This window comes from Protopterus annectens, chromosome 3.part0 (assembly GCF_019279795.1).
Source record: "Protopterus annectens isolate FY-2018-M chromosome 3.part0, PAN1.0, whole genome shotgun sequence".
Classification (NCBI taxonomy): Eukaryota; Metazoa; Chordata; order Ceratodontiformes; family Protopteridae; genus Protopterus; species Protopterus annectens.
Window position 1 is genome coordinate 1,764,716,559 of NC_056731.1, and position 15,540 is coordinate 1,764,732,098.

The window sequence follows — 15,540 nt, forward strand, 5'->3', positions numbered from 1 at the left end:
CACTGGCCTTTATCCTTGTCAACTGCTAAACCTCTCTCTTCCCCCCTCCCCACTGCAAGTAATCGGTCCTGTGATGTCACCCAGCTCAGAAGTGGAATCAGAGTAAGTGCATTTGTATGTCTTCTGTGGCACATACCTCAACTGCATACCACTGTACTAGTTACCTTTACATAGGCAAGACGTGTATGCACAATACTTGCAAGTGTGTGCTTGTATGTGTGTGTGACTACCCTGTAGCCAGGCATACACATGTGTAATGTCTTTTAGCACACCATGGTAGCCATCTGTGGTGACCGGTGTCTACAAAGTATTACATAGTTAGGAATGGGAAGAAATACACAATCAAGCACGACTACAGTGTCGAGCAGTGACACAGGTGTGGTCTCTGGGGTGTAGGTCCATACCCATCATTCCCCCACCTTAACTCCACAATCCCTGGGGTAGATTACATTAGCCATCATTCACCACCCCAAACTCCACATACACACCAACCATCCCTTCTCTGGTGAACTGCTTATGATTTAAATGTTATAACACAAGAGATGCCTCTCTTTCGTGTACACGTCAGTTCCTTTGGAACCCTTCTGTGTCACAAAGGGTGTTCAGACGTGTATATATATATATATATATATATATATATATAGCCTTTATACAGTTAAGAAATAGCACTAAAAAAGCTGTTTTTACAGATAAAAAGAACTATTACTGTAAACTACAGCAAACTCATCATAACAACCCCAAAAGGTTCTGGTCAACCCTAAATTCACTCCTACACCCAGACCACTCTAGTACACTTTCACCTTCAGGGCCCGAAAAGAATACCTCACATCAAACTGTCAATGCCTTCAACTCCTTTTTCACAGACACTATTAATTCACTAGCAAGTCATCTCACAATAGACAAATCTAACCTTCCTACTGGTACATCTACTAATTTCCCTATATTCCAACTACAACCCATCGCTACTTCTTACATTCTAAAACTCATCCAAAAACTCAAACCTTGTACCCCTTCTGCAGATCAGTTACCATCTGAATACCTTCAAAAAGCAGCTGAAGAAGTTGCCTGTCCCATATCTCTCCTTATAAATAGAACCATCAGTGAAGGTACCATCCCTGCTATCTGGAAAATTTCCCACATAATTCCTTTACATAAAGGAGGTAGCTCAAATGACTATTCTAACTATAGGCCTATTGCACTCTTATCACCCTTAGCAAAAATTATGGAGAAATGTATTCATCATCAGCTAATGCACCACTTAACTCAATATAACTTACTAGCCAACTGCCAACATGGCTTTAGGCCATTTCATAGTACTACAACAGCTCTCCAATCTTTTACCGAGTGTATAAATAGAAACCGCAATAATAGTATTCTGTCATCAGCACTCTTTATAGACCTGCCAAAAGCCTTTGACATGGTAAACCATAATATGCTCATAAAAACCCTTGAATTCCTCTCTCTAGATACCAAAGCTATTCAATGGTTCACTTCCTACCTTAATAACAGGCAACAGGCAGTTCTCTGGGATAATACTCTTTCATCCCTTCTACCAGTCTCTCTTGGAGTCCCACAGGGGTCCATCCTAGGACCTCTCCTCTTCTCTTTATTCATAAATGACTTACATGCAGCAATACCTCAAGCTACATGTATTCAATATGCAGACGACTCAACACTCATATGCTCTGCAAACACATCCCCTGAACTACAAACCCTAACACAGAATGTATTTAGCACAGTTGAGGCATGGTTCTTGAAATGCTGCCTCCTTTTGAATGCCAATAAAACCAAACTCCTGCTCTTTAGGCCTAATATTAAGTCTCCCCTCATAGACTTCTCTATTACTTCCAACAATGGCACACATATAGCCCCTGACTCAACCACTAAGCTATTAGGTATTATAATTGACAATAACCTCACTTTTGATAATCACATTAATAACACTATTAAAACTGCAAATAGAAAACTCGGCTCCTTATATAGAATTAAAACCTTTTTAACTCCACAGGCCAAAATCACACTTGCACACTCTCATCTTATTTCTACTCTTCTTTATGCTTCATCCATATACACTAACCTAAAGAAAAATAACCTCACTAAACTAGCAAATGCATACTATAGCATTGCTAGATTTGCCACCGGAAACCCATTTAGAGCTCACCACTGTCAGAATCTACAACAACTAGACTGGCTTGAACTAAAAAATACACTACTACTCTCCCAACTTACCTTTGTTCATAGGATATTTTACCAACCAAAAAATACTCCTATACTTTCTGACCTTATTTCTCCCTATTCTAACCTAAATTCTTTACACTCCTCTAATAAACTTCTTGTGAAGTTAAGTAAGTCCAGTAACATAGCAGGTGATTCACTTTTCTCCAACACCATAGGTAAATACTGGAATCTTCTACCGACCACTCTAACTTCTACCTCGTCACCCTTCCTCTTTAAACAAAAGCTCAAACAACATCTAAAAACACTCTGGCTATGCCCATGCATCAATCCTGACTAATCTTATGATTCTACTAATTACTGTTCTCTGAATCACCCTCTCTCACCTCTTTCTACTCACTCTCCTTGAGTAGACATTCTCTAAATCACCCTTGTTAATTAGCCTCTGTTATGAATTTATATAGAACTCTCTATGGTTTATACTTACTTAATTAAATAGACTCTTCATGAATGTTTTACTAAAGTATAACTCCCCTATCTTGTACTGTAAAGAAAATTAGAGTAAATGTCCTTACTAATTTATATTTTCAACTACTAGAATCTAGATTAAACCTTATTTCTGTTGGTATTTTACTAACTACTTACTTTCTTTATGTAAATGACTTGTTTGTATTAACTTCAATGTGGAGCTTTTCTCCCCGGGCCTCTGCTGAAAATGGAAATGTATCCAGTTGGACTAGCCCGGTAAACAAATGTAAAATAAATAAATAAATAAAATAAAATAAATAAATAAATAATGTATATATATATATATATATATATATATATATATATATATATATATATATATATATATGGCTGTGGCTGTGTATATGCATATATATATATATATATATATATATATATATATATATATATATATATATATATGTGTGTGTGTGTGTGTGTGTGTTTGTATACACATCCCGTAGGTGCATATATAGGGTACTGTACATATGTACACAAAGTGACTGTCCCATTTGTTTTCCTTTGTACTGTGGAATACCTGTAGTAGGATCTGCATTATAGACTCCATGCAACATATATACAACCCAGATGGCTTAGTGGTACATACAGTGACCTCAGTGTGCATGGTCCAGGGTTCAAGACCTGCAAGCCTTGTTGATGCTGTCAATTAGGACTGCATAAGACACTTTTAAGCAGGTGTAAATGTGTTTTTGTGACAGTAAGCAGTGGGTACACGCAGGTAACAGACATGTACAACTCGCAATACACTTGGAATGCCCTTCTTTGGCAATCCTGCTGATGTCACCCATCTATGAATACACCTCTGGGACTGCTGTAACCCAGAAACCTCCATAGCGTGTGCTGTAACTGCGTAATGCTGTAGTGTGTTAAACTAGTTTGGTAGCTGTTCTAATCCCAGACAGGTCAACTGTGTGTGTGTGACAAGAGCAATGCTTTTTAGAGTATGCACATTCTTTACAATTCACATGACCAACTTTGGCAATCCTGCTGATGTGTGACAAGAACAATGCTTTTTAGAGTATGCGCACTCTTTACAATTCACATGACCACCTTTGGCAATCCTGCTGATGTCACCCACCTAGAAATACACCTGTAGGAGTGCTGTAAACCAGTATTCTCCGTAGTGCGTGCTGTAACTGCGTATTGCTGTAGTGTGATAAACTAGTTAGGTAGGGGTTCTATTTCAAGAAAGGCCAACTGTGTGTGTCTGTCTGTCTGAGAAAGTAACAATGCCTTTTAGAGTATGTACACTCTTTACAATTCATATGACCACCTTTGGCAATCCTGCTGATGTCACCCACCTAGACATACACCTCTGTGACTACTATAACCCAGCATTCTCCGTAGCACGTGCTGTAACTATGTATTTCTATAGTGTGATAAACTAGTTATGTAGGGGTTCTATTCCAAGAGAGGCCAACTGTGTGTGTGTCTCTGTCTGCCTGAGATAAGCACAATGCTTTTTAGAGTAAGCACACTCTTTACAATTCACATAACCACCTTTGGCAATCTTGCTGTTGTCACCTACCAAGTAATACACCTCTGGGACTGCTATAACCCAGTAATCTCTGTTGCGCGTGCTGTAACTGCATAATGCTGTAGTGTGATACACTAGTTAGGTAGGAGTTCTATTCCAAGACATGGCAAGTGTGTGTGTGTTGTGTGTTTGTGTTTGATTGTCAGAGCCTGTGTGGAAGTGGCTGTGAGTGTCTAACCACTGGACATGTTGGGAAGCAGATTTTGTGGTTTTCCTATATGGTGTCCATATTATATGTCACAATGTCCACCTCACGAGGAGTACAGATGTTAGTCAGCCAAGGGACTGTGTTGGCAAGCCATACCCCTACATCCGGCAAAAGGTCTGGTGAACAAAGTATGCAACCCTACTATTACCCAGAATACGTTCTGAACCCATGTGTCATACACAAACACACTTGCCTAGAATATCCCACTATGTTGCTAGTACCCTTCACATTGATGAAAGATAATAGGCATGGTGTGATTGCAGTGGGCTGCAGAGAGCATGGCACCCTGTACAGCAGTACAATAGGCACATAATTGTGGACAATGTGCCTTCACTATGTTCCCCACTGGATGCCTGCAACATATGTGGTGCAATCAAATGTGATCCACAGAGGCCATACAGTGCCTTACACATGTGCCCTGTATGGACCGATGCCACTGACAACAGGGAATACCTTTATCATGCTATCAATGCAAGTGCAGGGTCAATCTGCTGTCTATAAACAGGTCCTGTCACACCACGCCAGTATTGGTATATCAGAGGATAACAGTCTGTGTACACAACATGTGCCAGCCAAACCAGGTACACCTGTACATGTCACTGTACATTATTGTGGGACATGCACATCCCAGGCAATGTCCATGTCAAGGACTATCAAACACAGACATGGCATGCATTGCAAAGCTATGGCCATACATGATGGTAACCAGGATGTTAGGACAGTTCATACAATACCCATCTGTGTGGGACATTGCAGACATTACACCCCTGTACCACACTGCACTCCATTGTCAGGTGGCATGATGCCAAGGATTACCCCTCACCCAGCCTTGTACAGCCATCTTGCACAGCCAACCACTACACATCCATGAAGCAATACACACATGCATATCAGTACTGGCACCTTGTATCTGCATGTGGGGTATGATGCTCCCAACCACAGTCACTCCCAGTATAACTCCCATTGGCATACCGACAGATGTCAAACACGTTAACATGCCCTAGCCCATAGAACCTCTGGATATTTCCTGTGGTGCATGTAGTACCTGTGCATTACTACAGTGTGGCAAACTAAGTAGGTTGGAAGTGTATTTGTGGGCCTGGCAAAGAATGTCAATGTGAGTCCATTAGAGAGTGTGGTTGTGTTAACAATGACATCCATTCATGTGGACAGCCATGTGTGCTACACCTAATGTATGTCTACTATATCTCTGTTGCAGATGTCACTCACCAGCACACATATATGTTCTTACAGCACACCAACCTGTCGGCTTTATGGCACATGGAGTAACTGCATGCACTTGTAATAGTAATGACTAGTCAGTCAGGGGTTTGAACCCCTGTACAGATAGGTGTGTGACACACAATGCTTAGGTTTTAGTCTCCAAGCCCTTCTGTGATGTACTTTGCCTCTGTCTGTCCCTCCCACACACTCACTGGTGGATGTACACGTGTACACCTGCTCAGCAGCAGCTTGTGTTTTGTAAGTGATGGTCATGATCAGGTGATGGCCTCAGCACCTGTTGCAGTCCTCCTCTAGCTGACTGCATGTGGAACAGCTGTGATGATGTTCCCATAGCAAATTGCATGAAAAACACAGTACAATATCTAGGAACATCATGTTGGTGTTTGCCCATGACACACACTGTGAGTGGTACCTTTATCTGGTGTTTGGTAAACGGCATCACATATGATATCTAGATGTTCCTCAAACAACATACACAGTGGGAAATAGCATAAACACAGGAGGGTGATGTGCCAGACATGACTACAGCATGTAAGTGTAGCTATGCTTCATTGAGACTACTGCCTGTTTAACAAGTTGTGTGTGGTAATGGCTATTCTGCATGTTTTAAAACTGACAAGAAAGTCCTCTGTTTGTGAGGGACCCCCATCTGTAGGGCCAGCTGTGGACTGGTCAGTGTGTGCAACCATTTATTTCCTGTGTTACTCACTGAACACACATCTGTGATCTGCAGGAGCATAGTGTGAGGATTGCAGTCAGTACATGGTGATAGTGATAGTGATGAGTTACTGCCATCGCATCCCTGATTGGACATATGTCACATGAAACAGTGGTATGACAGACACTGTCTGGGGTTCTCACTGACATGCCAATAATGGGCCACTGTTCATAGCTGCAGTCACAAGTCTTCTACACTTTGTACAGATGTCATGCAGTATATATGCATGTGTTGTGCTCCCTCTGCAAATGTATACCATCTGTTGTGTTGGGTTGATGGTCATATCTATGCATGCTGTTATAAGTAATCCTGAATGCTGTTGACTATTACTAAGCAATATCTGTGTTTAAACTGCAACACCATAGGCTGTATGGGTTTGGAGGTCCCGGCAGAAGATCCTGTCCCACTTCATCTGGCCATGGCACCGGGCACCAGCACATCTGGGGCCCAGCCTTGGACCTCCACCTCTGCTGGCTCTGCACCACCTTCTGGTGATACCACCACTGAGGATGGGGCTTGGCCTCCCAGGAGCAGGTCCAGACAGGAACATGTCTGCTGTCATACAGTCCCGGATGTCATGCATAGGGGGCTCAATAAGGGGTTTTGAGGCCGGATACACCAGCTCAAGGGCAGAGTGTCACATTTACAGGGCGAGGCTGCCCTTCCTAGACAGCCCCAGCACTGCCAACTTTGCAGCTGTTTTTGATGCAGTGGTGGCTGCCCATGGCTGGGGACTTCTGTCCCACTGTTTCCATCTGGGGGCTCATGGGCTTGTGATGGCCGAACACCCCTCCCCGTTCGAGGTGTATCCCCCCACATGTGTCATATACCAACCCTGTATGCTGTCTTGTCTGTCATCCTACCCAACCTATCCTCCACGAGCATACCTACTCTCATTCCCCCACATCCCACTCTCACCCTACGGAAACAAAAGGTCAATCGATTCCTAGAACAACATTTGCCCCATACATAGCTGTCCATTTCACACACATGTCCACTGTACACATGTAACCCTTTTAATATGCATCACAACATACTCCAGTTGTCCTCACCCCTATCTCTCAGGCACACGATCCTAGTATGCACATGACTCCTAAAGGTTCCAGGTACACGTGATGTGGATGACCCCATTCTACACACAACACTACCGGTCCTTCTATGGTTACCCCATTTACCTTTATCATGATGTTGATGTCTCACACAACACCTTGCAAAAGTACTGTTCTCACATAACGACTGGACAGGAATTATTGTGTTAATGTAAATAACATGCACAGAGTGATGTATTTGGCCAATGTACAAATGTTTGCGTGTATGAATGACACATCTGTCTGAGGGAGTCTTGATATTACATAGGATAACACTACTACATAATACAGGCATTGCTGGTGTTTCCCTTTTCATTCCTTTGTAATGCTTTGTTGTCACATGGGATGTTCCTGATATATCTATATGACAGAGTACATTTCCTATACTGTTGAATGACTGTGATGGATGATATTTTTGTGTTAAGGTCCGATGTCTGTATATCTGCCATGGCTTAGTGGTAAATCACAATAGCTGTGTGTGCAGGGTCCTGGTTTTGAGCCTTGCAGAGGCCGTTTATTTTGTTGCTAGGCAGAACAAGGCCATTGGATACAGAGTGATTAAGGCACATTAAAGTAGTTGTGAGCAGGTGTGCGTGGGTTTGCGTGGAGCTAAGCAATGCTAGCCTCCGGTTACAGTTTCTTACACTCAGTTAGCCTCTACATTGCTTTACCAGTGTAATACTCGCATACTGGCGGCCAAATAGGCTTACACCCGCTTGCTCCCGCACTTGCAAATGCACTGCATTTGGTGTTTGCATCTGACACTCACACCCCTGGGTGGGAGTGAGGACTACAATATTACCTTGTGATGCTTATTACATCGGATTACATGCCTACAGTATCGGGAATGGCTGCCCACTAGGTGACAGCATGCTGTTCAACTGTACAGAATCCACGGCCTGTCCAGAGTTTGATTCATATTATTGGTGTGTTCCTCTTACAATCTGCACCTGTCTGGCTAATACATGGGAACTGACACTCTTCAATACAAACAAGTAATTGGGTTTTGGAACCCACATCCTTCAGCCGAGTCATGCTACTGCATACCTAATATTCTATCATCTTTCTAAAGTTGTCAGTGGAATATGTGCTTTCTGTCCCTATCAGACCTCTGATACAATTGGGGAAAAATACAAACTGAATCAGGGACACGGCATAACAACATCAGGGACACATTTAAATTATTGGTGCTATTAACCTGACACATTAACAGAGTCTGAGCATATGAATTCATACCCATTTTCTGAGGAACATGATGTTTATAACTCTTAATTGTCATTATTCATAACGTGTAATTCACCACCTTTCCTCCAAATGTCACTAGTTTTAGGAGGGATTAAGTGGGACAGAGTTAGAAATTGAGTCAAAATCAGGGATGTCCCTGGAAATCGGGGACAGTTCAGAGGTATGGTCTCTATTTGTTCCCCCAGTGATTTATGTCCTGTCCAGTGGATTTGCTCTTAGGGGTTGAGAGGTACGACCATCAGCTATGCCCATTTTAGAATATTACTTACATTCCTGGGGTGGTCCTAATACGACTGCGCCATCCAACACCTGCATGCCTAAGCCCATAATTGCATACCCATAGTTCCCCCACCTGCCACTCCTCTACAGCACTCATCCTTCCTGTGGGTGCAGGTGGGGTATAAACACACCACTACACACTGCCCACTCTCCCCGTGTCGGGACACATGTCGTACGTTGTATCAATCCATGGGTTATCAGGCTTGCCCAACGTACTGGTCCGTGTACATCTACAGCCTGGTCTGATGAGTCATTACCGGGACTGCCTCTGATGATCATTACTTTTTGGTGTCCCACAAGGGACATCAAGGTCTATGTTTCAAGATTAGACCTGGCAGGTCTCTCCCACTGGTAGTATCCTGCAGGTGGTCTGGGAAGCAGTGGTGTGTTTACTTTTATTGTGTGTCTGTATGTCTCACCAGCCTATCTGCGGGGGTGGGGGTTGATGCTATGTGTTACACGTTTGTTTATTGGACCCCTCACCCCCATATGCATGGCCTGTGAACATATGTAACTCGTAACTGCTATATACATGTATATATTTACACTCACATATATATATATATATATATATATATATATATATATATATATATACATTACTATATATAGATATATCTGTATATGTATGCATACTTGACTATTTATATTTTGCTGTATATATATATATATATATATATATATATATATATATATATATATATATATATAAAAAACAACATATGGGTCTATGAGTGTCTGCATATGTATATATTTATATGTGGGTATGTATCTGTATTCTGTCTCTGTATGTATACATTTGTACTACGGAGAGGGAGAGGTTTTTCTCTATGTTGCTATGGGTAGATATGCACACACATACCTCTACATATATACATCTACATCTGGTTATTCTCTTCCTTGTCATATAGATTACACTTTGCTGCAGTGGGACTCGTAGTGGGTGTGGCTACTCATTGGGTGATGCCTCTGCCCAATGAACACATTCGCTTACATCCCTAGGGCTGTCTATATAGGCCCACATCAGCCAACACCTGCACGCCTAGACCCTTAAGTAGCTACCCATAGTTCCCCCACCCATACCTCCTCAACAACACCCATCCTTACTCTGGGTCCTGGTCTTTTCTGGACACACCACTACACGCTGCCCACTCTCCACTTCACAAGACCCATTTCATACAATTGTCTTGACCCAAGGGTCATCAGGCTTTCCCACCCTTGTATTCTGACTATGTATACACCCCAGCCAGACTGTTCGGTCTATCACCTTCTTTTGGTCTTGCCAATTTTTAGGGTGTCCCGCAAGGGACGCTCCTGTCTGTGTTCCAAGATTAGAATTCACGGGCTCACTGTGTACCCCCCCAGTTGTATCCTGCCTGTGGTCTGGGGAGCAGTGGACTCTTTACATTGTTTGTGTGTATGTTTCCCATGTCCGCCTGGGAGGGGGGGGTGGAAGGTCATGCTACGTATTTCATGTTTTTTGCTTGGGCCCCTCACTTCCATTGGCATAGCCTGTGAATATATATCATTCTTGTGTGCTGTTTCCTATCACAGCTGTATATCTGTGTATATCTATGCGCACACACACACACACACACACACATATATATATATATATATGTATATATATTTATATATATATATATATATATATATATATATATATATATATATATATATATATATATATATATATATATATATATATATATATATATATATGTATATATATTTATATATATATATATATATATATATATATATATATATATATATAATGTGTGTGTGTGTGTGTGTCTGTAAAGCAATGCATACCCCGCACAAACGCACTTACACATGCTTAGTGGTGTTTATATATGCTTCATCCTGCTTATTAGTGCCTTATTCATTATGACACTGACACTTTGCTCCAGTTAACTTTTAATTGATATATTGCAGGTTATACAGCAGACAGATGTCGCAATATGTTCATGTACAGATTACCAATGGTAAATAGTATGTGATGCATTGGGATTCGGTACGGGAATGTCTGTTTGTTAAGCGGTTGCTCTAACCAATATACTATTGCTGTGCTGCTTTATTTGCATATATACCCATACACCCATGGTTCCTGGTTCCCCAAACACACACCCCAATGCCTCCCTAACACTGCGGTCATCCATTCTCCAGTTGGATTCACGGTACACATTGGCCACTCCCTACTCCTATAGACCCATCCCATTGGTTGACTCACTCCACGTATCTTCAGAACTCCCAAACGTTTAGTCCACAAACATTGGTGACATGAGCGACCAAAAAAATACTATTCGCAATTTTTGGGTTGTCCCACATGGGACACGCATGTGTTTATGTCAAGATTAGACTCTATACTTCATTACATCCTTACTCCTGTTAACATGACACTACAATAAATTAATAAGTATGACTTGAGTATGTGGTAATGCATGTTACACATGAGAGCCTAATTATGTACGTGTTCGGCGTATTTCTTTTACAAATAGACCGATTTAGTAATCAGCGTTGCCATAGCAGGCAGATCACAGGAATGACTCCATGTGTGGGAAAGTCCTCACATTTGATATTTTTCAGCACAGCACTGACTTCGGACATTGTACACACTTCTGCATTTTAGCAGTTTCGTCCCATCCCTCTTATGCACAACCTATTATTCTATCTACTGTCGAGGTTTGCAAGGGCACATTCATGTTATTTATGTCTGCAAATGGAATGAATGTATTACAGAGAATGTACTTCTACATATTGATGTCTGCATGTGTGTATGCATATATACTTATAACGAACTCACTGACCTCCACGGGGCGGTCCAATTAGAACCAGTTCATCCAACCCTGGCATGCCTGGCTCCATAATTTCATACCCATAGTTCCTCCACCCCACCCGTGTTCAACATACACGCATACCTTCCATTGTCCACTTGTTATCGCAGCCATGACAGACCTCCACACATTGCCCTCTCCCGAGCGTTAGGGGCCCTACATGTATGTTGTCCCAACCCATGTATTCTCAGGCTCTCCCACCATTTAGTCCTTGAACATACCTGCCCTTGCTTGTGTAATGGTCGGATGGCCAAATGGTCTATCAATTTTTAAGTAGTCCCACCAGAGACTACCCTCTGTGTGTAAAGTAGACTTAGCAGATCAACAATGTTACTCCCACTGGTAATATCCTGCCTGTGGTGTGAGTAGCAGTGCTTTGCTCACTCCTGCCCAGCTTGATATGACATACACTGACAGCGCTATATAATACTGGGATTGCTGTTGATTCCCTTCTCATTCCTTTTGTATGCTTTATTGTTACGTTGTTCTTTCTTCATGTATATATATATATATATATGTGTGTGTATATATATATATATATATATATATATATATATATATATATATATATATATATATATATATATATATATATATATATATCTGTATATACTTATATACATTTCCTATGCTGGGCACTGCTTAGACCCGCACAAGCGCACTCAGGCTTGCTCACTGGTACTTATATGTGTTTACTACTGCTCATTTGTGCTTACACATGCTTACTAGTACCTTATTCATTATGACAGTGCCACTTTGCTTGAATGATATTTAAGTTAAATATCTCATGCGATACTCTTATGTCGGTTTTACAGCAAAACAACATTCATTCCACATGGAAAATGATATGTGCTATTGTTAGGCTTGAACCGTGAATGCCTGTTTGTTAGGCGGATGCTCTAAACACTACACTATTGACATTTACGTTGATTCCGCATGTTTTTCTCTATGAATATGATGTGTAAGCTACGCTCGGCAGAGGGCAGCGACGCGCAAACACGCTGCACTTTGCTTACACCTTCGATATTGCAGCAATTCAAATGTGTAATAGGGACACGGGGAATCTAATTGTGAAAGTTCTAGGGACAGGGCTCAACATTCCACTACGTGCTTGTGTGTTTACTACTTTGATTTTATTTCACTGTTCGTGGACACTCTTGTTTGCTTAGCATACATTTTGGTATCCACGGATACTGAATTACTGACTTACTATTATGGGCGGGCTCTTCTAGTAGGCATTGTAGGTTTTGCAACTGTCGGGGCATGTTTATGCCTCCATAGAGCACTTGTACACACCCCCTGCATTCGCACATGTTTCCTGTGCACGTCAGGGGTGCGGCAGTGGGCCCTCATACATATTCATATGGCACTGCTGCGCCATCTGTAGTGAGGCTGCTCAGCGCAAGGCTAACACTGTCCTTGCGCCAAGCTTCTTGAATCCCGGGGTTTGTCTGTAACCAAGTTAGGGATGAATATGACAGCATATTTTGAGAAAACAGGTTTAAAGCCAGTGAGTATTTAAGACTACATAGGGTAGATGAAAGACAGTTTTTTGGAGGGATAAAAATAATTAGCTTGTTCATACAGGGCAGGTATTTTGGCTAGTGAACAGGGAAAGGAACATTTAAGGCTGATCAAATTACATTCTGTCACAGTCGTTGCATTTTCATGAGATTTTAACATTTTTAACCCAGCCATGCACGAGTTCAGCTTTGTTTCAGAAGTATATAAAAAAAGTGTTTTCCTTCTTGATAAATAAAAAAAAAGTTTATTCAGTTTCATGGCATCGTGACAGCTTTGCTTTCATACACTTCAGAAATGTTAATGTGCTGCTTGCTGTTAAGTCAAGATTACTATATGTGAAATGAATTCCATTAAATGATTGTGGTTATCAAACATTTTGCAGGTGGATCTTTTTGGAAACTTATGCAAATCTTCAAGAACTGAAAGGAATCTATGCACACATAATGAGGTATATAACTATTTTTCATCTTTGTCGTAGCTCACTCTGTATCCTAATTATTTTACATATTGTAACAAGAAAACTTAAAATGCAGCAATTTGCAAACATAAAATGTGAAAGGCTTTTCCTTACAGCAGTTCTAACACTGATGATATGTATCATTACATTTAGATTAAAAGAAAATTGTTTTCTTGAATTCTTAAGTGAAAAGTGTTTTTTCTTGTCAGCTAAAAAGATTTAAAAGTCATGAATCCGATGATAGGGGAGCACCTTATCATTTGATGTTTTTTTAGTGCAATGATGCCATACAGGGATTCAGTTGTCATATACAGTTACCAATGAACCCCTCGAAAAAACTTGCATGCATGCATGTACGCACGTACGCACACACGCACAAACACACACACACACACACACACACACACACACACACACACACACACACACACACACACACACACACACACACAAGCAGAGTCCACCATGATTGCATATAAAATTTCAGTATCAACAAGAAATAAAAACATGCTCATTAAAATATTTATTTATTTATTTAGTTTGGTTTACCATGAATGTCTAACTTGGAAATAAAACTTCTTTTCAGAGGAGGCCTGGGGAGAAAAGCTAGTTCTACTAAAGCACTTGAGTCCCAAGTCCTCGAAGAGCATTTTCTGTAAGCCAGGTACTCAAGCATTTTGTAACTTGCACAGGTTGCCACTTACTCAAACTCAAATATAAGTCCAAGCAAGCAGATGTTGTACCTTACTTGAACACATGATTTGAGATGGAGTGAGATAAGTTCAGCAGTTGTAGGGATTAAGTGGAGGAGATTTTAGGGCTAGGGAGCGGAACAGAGATTTTAGGGTTAGAAAGTGATGGAGTGATTTTAAGGATCAGGAAGGGAGTTTTAGGTCTAGGGAGCAGGAACGGAGTTTAGGGTCAGGCAATGATGTGGGAATTTATGTTTACAGAGGGGAGATTGAGGTTAGGGCTATACAATTTAAATGAGGAGTTTGGACAGGTAAATACTTAAATTAGATTGAGCACTTGCTATTTCTAATTTAAACCACAGCAATGTGTCTGCTTGCAATGAACAAGTGTGTCACAAGCTAATAGCATGTGAACACTTGCAGTAAACCCAAGGAAGGCTCCATGGTTATATACATAAAGTTATTATGACAAATGTGCAAAGCATGTATTAAAACAAGATCATTTATAATGCCATAACAGAGACATATCCAGTGTTAAACAATGAATTAATTGCACTGTGCATACATTTTTTAGTAGTCTGACTATCATACATGCAACCATATGCTCTGTAACATTTACACTGCAACATCTTTGGTGACATATTTGGACATTTTGCCCTCCCTGTTTGCATGCTTACCTGATGATATATTGATCTTTTGCAAACAGCAGTTTTCTTCAACGCTTGAAGCACACACACACACACACATACACACACACACACACACACACACACACACACACACACACACACACACACACACACAGACACACAACAACAACAACAACCAAAAACCACTGTATATGCAGAATGAAAAACACCATGGCCAAAAGTAGTTACTTTAGCAAAACGCTACTTTATTGTAACTTTTGTCTCATAGAGACTTCATCAGAATAAAACCAATTGTTTAAAATACACGTTATATACCCTCAGAATCAACTAATTAACAATTCAAAATACCTTAGTAAA

At 41.0% G+C, this 15,540-nt stretch overlaps 1 protein-coding gene across 4 annotated transcripts in view; it reads left to right on the forward strand.

Moving 5' to 3' along the window:
• IL7 (interleukin 7) overlaps nt 1-15,540 on the forward strand; it is a 1,281,407-nt gene that overhangs the window by 1,010,995 nt on the left and 254,872 nt on the right. For all 4 annotated transcript variants that reach the window (XM_044065798.1, XM_044065800.1, XM_044065799.1 and 1 more), the window contains one exon: nt 13,767-13,832. In XM_044065798.1, the coding sequence (XP_043921733.1) occupies nt 13,767-13,832 (66 nt within the window). The remainder of the gene's footprint in view (nt 1-13,766; nt 13,833-15,540) is intronic.